Source organism: Rhinichthys klamathensis, unplaced genomic scaffold, assembly GCF_029890125.1.
Source record: "Rhinichthys klamathensis goyatoka isolate OS25496 unplaced genomic scaffold, OSU_Roscu_1.1 h1tg000191l_1, whole genome shotgun sequence".
NCBI classification, from domain to species: domain Eukaryota; kingdom Metazoa; phylum Chordata; class Actinopteri; order Cypriniformes; family Leuciscidae; genus Rhinichthys; species Rhinichthys klamathensis.
In genome coordinates, this window is record NW_026606717.1 from 1,874,077 (window position 1) to 1,881,147 (window position 7,071).

At 40.5% G+C, this 7,071-nt stretch overlaps 1 protein-coding gene across 1 annotated transcript; it reads left to right on the forward strand.

Annotated features, from left to right (window-relative positions):
- Positions 1–587: 587 nt before the first annotated feature.
- On the forward strand, positions 588–5,731 carry timd4 (T cell immunoglobulin and mucin domain containing 4). Its single transcript, XM_056262048.1, has 7 exons — positions 588–1,071; positions 1,753–2,091; positions 2,177–2,242; positions 2,922–3,013; positions 5,064–5,175; positions 5,289–5,322; positions 5,408–5,731. Exons 1-7 carry the CDS (start codon positions 876–878, stop codon positions 5,487–5,489), a joined length of 921 nt encoding a protein of 306 aa, XP_056118023.1. The 5' UTR covers positions 588–875; the 3' UTR covers positions 5,490–5,731.
- The last annotated feature ends 1,340 nt before the right edge of the window (positions 5,732–7,071 follow it).

The following is a 7,071-nucleotide window of genomic DNA, read 5'->3' on the forward strand; positions in this document are numbered from 1 at the left end:
GGGGTTAAGTGCTGGAGCCGGCGCGGAAAGCTGGTTGTGGTCTGTTATCACGAGTGCTGTGTCCTGAGTGGTGTACGTGTGCGAGAGTGCCGAAGCACAGGGGTATGGGAAGAGTGATTTGCCGTGGAGGCCATTTTGTGTTTTATTGTCAAACTTCAGCTCCCCTGTCCAGATTCAGCTGTAACTGATTACTCAGTTGTTTTGTGTGTTGTCAAATGGTGTAATTGTTGTGGTCTATAAACTGTTGCTGAAGGTTTGTTCTGTGCTCATGAACCTCAAATTTTATCTGTAATAAAATTTATATTTTTTCATCCACGTCTCCCGCCGTTTACTGTGAGCGAACCATGCGTTGCTTTAAATAAGAAATATTATTCTATCGTCCCTGGCAGGATTCCAGGGTGGCGTAGTCGCTAACTGATCAACCTGGCCACATAAGCCTTCTGTAAGGACATTGTTTTATTTGCCTAATGAATAATGAGCTATCCAGTTGCAACATCACAAAATCATTAGGATATTTTACAATTTAAGTAACTTAGCCTACTATTCTATATAAATACCCGAACAGTCTTTTAGCTGTTCCAGCTGAATATTCTCACTCATACTGTCCATGTTTGTTCAATAATTCAGCCAATTCCTCGAGTCTGATGAAGAATTAGCTGGTTAACTTAATCCACCAGCTGTGACTGCATGAACACTTTGTGCCACTTTGTTTACCAACAATAGCAAACACACGTGCCACCATGGACATGGCGTGTGCTGTGTGCAGCCCCACCGACTCATTCATGGAGCCTGTTTACAAGCACATTAGATATCCAGACATCACACAATGGCCCTATTCTTTGCTTCACAACTCCACCTCCAGATGAGGACTGCAAATGGGTCAGTGGCCCTGTCCTTCTTGGAGATGTCACAGGCGCAGAGCTGGGGAACACAGTCACTCTTTCACATGTCCTCCTCTGCATATTCCTGCTGCCGCCCAGCACAAGGCAGTGTTGCCTAAACACCACACTGGAATGGCTGCTCCTCCCCAGTTATCAGTCCTTCGCTGGATCCTCCTCCTCACCATTTCAGGCAAGAAACTATAAAATTATGTAAGGCGTGATAATGTGTTGTGAGAGATTTAACTTATTACAGAAGTAATCTAAAACAACGATAGATAGATAGATAGATAGATAGATAGATAGATAGATAGATAGATAGATAGATAGATAGATAGATAGATAGATAGATAGATAGATAGATAGATAGATAGATAGATAGATAGATAGATAGATAGATAGATAGATAGATAGATAGATAGATATTTTTACTGGAAGACAAGACAAAAATACTGTTTTTAACATTATAAATGTTTTTTTTTTTTTTTTTTTTTACTAATTCTATAGATAAAACTGTGTGTCAACATTCCAATCTAAAGGAACCTTCATAGTTTGGTTTTACAAAAATTTTTGTACGTTTTAAAAATATTTCATTATATAGCCTACACTAATAGTGGTTCTCAACCAGGGGCCTCGGGCCCAATACAAGCTTCCAAGGGGGCCTCAAGATGACTTAAAATAATTTCACAAGCCTGCCTGCCCATCCAGTCTTAATAGTTAATGGTAAATGAACTTGGCTTGTTGTTCGAGCTCAACCCCCTTATGACGGTACTATAGAGGGACAATGAGAGAAATGTAGATGAGAGATGGGGAGGTGGAGGGATGCCGGAAGAATTGTCACCTCTGAAATGTTGCTTATTTTTGTGCTGTGCAGTTGACAGGTGCTCCGTGTTGGCGTTTCAAGTGACGGAGGGCAGCACGGTGATTTTGTCATGTCATTACTCAGTGAAGCACCATGGCCTCAGCCACGTCTGCTGGGGACGGGATTGTGGAACGTTCTGGTGCAATGACATCATCGTCCAAACAGATGAGTACGGCGTCATCTCCAAAGTCTCCGACAGGTACAGGCTCATTGGAGACGTTCTGTCAGGACAAATGGACCTCGGGATCCAAAGAATACAGAAGGCGGACAGTGGCCCATACTGCTGTAGAGTGGACATAGAAGGATATTTCAATGATAAGAAGATGTCCTACACATTGAGGGTCATGAAAGGCAAGTCATACAGATGCTTTAAATTTGGACAACATTTGGAGAGCTTCATATTTGAATAAATCGTCATGTATGTTCATTTCCGAAGCCCCAACGACTGTGCCTCCAACAACCACGACCCCGATGACTACAGAACAACAGGACACACAGACAGGTGAGGGGCTTTTATAAGGCAAGACACTACAGATGAACTGGGTAGTTATTTTAACAAGTGTATTGTACTAAAAGTATGTGAAATGTTATGTGTAAATATGCAAATGAGGCATTATGTATTTAGAAATATGCACTAGTTTCCATAAATCTCCAGAACAGAAATATGAACATTAGATGAAGCCAGGTTCAAAATTTGTTGGCATAATAAAGGTTTTGACAGAGGTGATTTTGGATATCTCTTTTTATCACTCCATAAATCAGAAAATACTGTCAACAGCCAGAACAACAATACCACCATATTTTTAGGAATCAATTGTTATAGAAATCATGATGAACAAACCCCTCTGTTCAAACCTTCAGAATATAGATAGGAAAAAAAACAATGGTATTGCCTCCTGTGACTTGCCTTAAAAACATTTTTTTGCCGATAGACTAATTCCTTTATACTTGATTTGCACAGTAAGTGTCGTGTAAGTTTTTCCTTAGACAAACCACAATATATGATGAATCAACGATTGCATTTCAGTTATTATTTCTATGTGCACAACCTTAACATGACAGAGACCACATAGTGCAGCAACTCAAATGTCACAGACCCTTGTGGGTAGAGATAATGTGTCTCACGAGTCAACTGGCATTAGCTGCAAAAGCAATTTCCTGTTTCATTCTGAATTTCATAGTGTCATCACTGTCAGATCAGTCCAGAGGAGCAGATTCATCATTCTCTGACATTTCCTGGCAGAATGTCACTCATGTGCTTTCTGGGGCTATGGTGAGTTACTAGTGCTCAAACACAGTATATGAAACATGAATATGAAAAAAATATGAACATATTTTTATGGTACTCCCTCTATACACAATCTATCTAATCTATCTATACACAAAAGTTTGGAGACAGATTTTTCTAAATACTTTTATTCAGCAAGGATGCATTAAATCGATCAAAATTGACAGTAAAGATATTTATTGTAACAGTGGTGCCTATAATGATGCGCACAATGAAGGAGCTGAAGAGCCTTTAATTAATAAATTCACAATGTAAAACTCAGGAAATCACAGGAGAATAAACCCAATCACATTAACTAAGACATTGTCAATACCAGACAGAGAACAAAGAAAATCTCAGGGCTTAAAGTAATGAGGAGCAAAGAGGAAGAACCGAAACAGCTGTGATAAACTAAGGAAAACGGGAACACAGAAACTAAACAGAAACTGTGACAGTACGCCCCCCACCGGAAAGGCGCATCCTCGTGCTGACAACAGTCCAAATGGGGAAGGAGGGTGGGGACCGTGGAGGTGGACGAGAGGCTGGTGAAGGGCAGAAAACAAGAGGAGGTTGTGGTGGGTGAAACCAGGATGGCGATGACAGTGGGATAAGCCAGGATCAAGAGTAGCCATGCAGTGACCCAGACAACAGCCAGGTCGATAGCCCACAGCGGAGTAGCCATGGTAGCTGACGACACCAGAGGGATGACTGATGGATGTGAAGACCCAGGTGGAGCTGAAGAGCCGATGAGCCCATGCGACATCGGTGGCTCTGGAGACCGAGGTGGAGCCTCAGCGACGAGCGTTCGAGGTGCAGCCAGAGGACTGAGGTGGAGCCGGTGGGACTGAGGAATAAGATGGAGCCTCAGGGAAGGCGAAGCCAAAGGGGTGGAGAGAAGGACTGCAGCGGACGGCTCGGAAATTCGTGGCGCAGGCAGAGCGACATCTGACCAAGGCGGAGCCAGAGGGACGAGGGAGCCCGGTGGAGCCGTAAGGACAATAGTCTCTCATGGAGCCGAGGGAGCCAAGGCGGAGCCAAAAGGGTCGACGGACCGAGGTGGAGTGACGGGATCAGTGCCTGGAGGTGGAGCCAGAGGATCCTCTTGGCTGGGCGGAGCTGGAGACCTGAAGACCCAAGGCAGATCCACACAAAAGAGTGCCGTTAGAGGAGGAGTCGAGGGGCTGAAGGGAACCAGCTGATGGACTGGCTGATTTGGGAAGAGGAGGCGGGAGAGGGAGGCTGGGTGGGAACTCTGGAGACACAGAAGACTTTGTTCTGGACAGGACCAGCGGGAACAAGAGACATAGGGAAATATCCTCTTCCAAATCCTCAAGTAATAATGCAGAGGTCAGATTATCCGGGGGTCAGACTCTCTCAAATGCTCTGGGGCAATGGTTTGCTCAGTCCTCTTAACTGGCTCCTGCATCGCGGCAGGGTTGGACTCCCTGTCTGCAGTGAACGCTGATCTGTTATTCAGCACCCACTTACCCCGAAGTTACCCTGAGGACCGACATCGGGCAGGCGTGCTTTGGTATCTGGTAAAGGGAGCAGTCCAGAAAATGTGTGTAGCGTGCCAGTTGTAGGAATCCTAGGGTGTTGGATTTCTGCTCTTGCTCCAGGCAGAGTAGCAGGACAGCTGGTAAGTCCATGACTACTCAGTTTGAGGGTCTGGTATTCTGTAATGGTGGTGGCTATAATGATGCGCACAACAAAGGAGATGAAGACAAGAAGAACAGAAGAGCCTTTAATTAATAAATCCACAATGGAAAACTCGCAGTAGAATAAACAAGCAACTATTAATAAGCAGTAATTAGGAGTTTATTTATGTAAAAGTTGTAGTTGATAGTTGGACCCTAAAGTAAAGTGTGACCAAAAAATCTTACAATCCCCAAATAGTATTAAGAAATTTGATAAAAATATAAATAGATATAAAGAGTAGGGTGGAAGTATAACATTTAAAAAGTGTTTGAGGAACTGAGACTGTTTTATGACAGCTGTTTTTTAGCTGAATTGTAACCTTAAAATGACGAAACCCTTGTGAATTTGTGATTTAAAGATGGAAGAGCCGATCTCTCGGATCACACTACAGATAAACATCCCGGTGTTGTCTCTGTCTCTCAGTCTGCTACTGCTCCTCTTGGGCGCTCTGGCCTTTTTCACCTTCAAACGTACGTATGGCTATGAATCTACTGGACATTTGTTTAATGACATTTCTATAATAAATAAGTTACGTTGTAATGTACATTCTGAGCTGAAAGGAAATATGTATATTCTGATTCAGGTGGCCTTTATGGGAAGGCATTTAACAGTGGGTGGTAAGTATGTGATTCACTTCGAGAATACTATAATGCTCTTTGAGATGCAGTGTAATTACCATGATTGCTGTGTTTTGAACCTCAGTTTCTCAAAGGAGCCCCGACACATTATATATGAAATACGCACAAGAAGACCAGTGGAGGAGAACATCTACACCCTGGAATAAGAAACAAAAAACACCTGATTCTCGCCGTTACTCATACACAGACATTCACACATCCTGCAAGTCTTTAATATTGTTCAGTTTTTGATTTAAGAAAGGGATTGCTCACTCAAAAATTTGTGGAACTGGTGATGTCATTCTAAAAATGTGTATTTTGTAAGAACATAATGACAAACTTTTCATTTTTGTGCGGAGGATCCCTTTGAGTATGAAATCTCCTGTAAAATTGTAAAAAAGAAAATATATGTCTACACATTTTTTTCTTTCCTTTACATATAACCTTTCATTTAAAAAATAAATAAATCTGGAATTTTTACTATTGATTCATTTGTTTGTTGGTTGTTGTCGCATTAGACTTAAACATACTGACTTTGCTCACATAGGGTTTAACAACTTCCTCTCCAAAAATGTATATTTTTAATCTCTTTTTGGGGAGGGTGGGAGTTTGGGTGCTGGAGGGTTTGACCTTTTTACATTTGTGGTGAAAAAATTGCTTATAAATCTCTCCATATTGCTACGTATTGGATTCAGTCTTTATCAGCTTGTTTTCTTTCAATGAGGACATTTTTGTAACGAATTGATCGTATAAAGCTCAAGTCTGCATAAGCTCAGACCAATGAGGCTTACGATCAGTCAAAAAGAAAAAGAAATGCAAAACGTGCTAATTAAAAGAATTGAAGTTGGCAAAAATATTTAATCCAATATTTGGTGTCTGATAATATAGCATAATGAGAGATTTACAAGCAATTTAAAAGGCCGGTAATTTTTGAACGGGAACACCGAATTTGGTAGCCTGAAGCATTTTCAACAGCCACAGCCACAGCATGAAGTCATGATCTGCAGTGTAAGAGCATTTTTCACCACACGACGGCAGACTTTCTTCAATTTCCGTTATAACTGCTTTTAGTCACTTTTTATACACTAAAATAAGCCTTTTTTCAAGATGTATGCATTTCAGTTAATAGTAAAATTCCAACAAATTTAATTGAATAATCCTTACATATTATGAATTAAGAATTAACATTTTAAAAAACCTATAGATCTTAATAAAACATTTTGCATGGAAACTCTTTGACCTAGTAGCTTATATTTACTTGAAGTACCCCTGAGACTTGAAGTTAATAAGTTAGGTCAATGATAAAATTGTCAATAATAATAATAAAATTAAGTTCACGGTTCTCTGATGGTTAATGGTCACGTGACGTTCAGGTAAACAAATATTTTTGTAACAAGTGTTATATATTTTTTAACAAGTGTTTTATTTTGATTGCTTTTATTTTAAAATTAGTTATTTTAATTAAAAAGAAATATGATTTAATACAAGATTATCCTTTTCAAATCAATGCGATAAACAAGTTAGGTCAAAATTAGCCTAATCTAAAAGTAAGCAAAAAGTAGTCCGATTATATTACCCTAAATATGTAATGTTATGGATTATGTTAGCCTACTAACAACATTTTTTGTCATGTAATTTGGAATCAGTAACTGGTTATAATTTCTGAAACAGGCTGGTAGGGTAATGCGCACTGATTTTCATGATGAACGCGATGTCTTGCGCCCTCATGTGGCTGAGAGAAAAAAATAC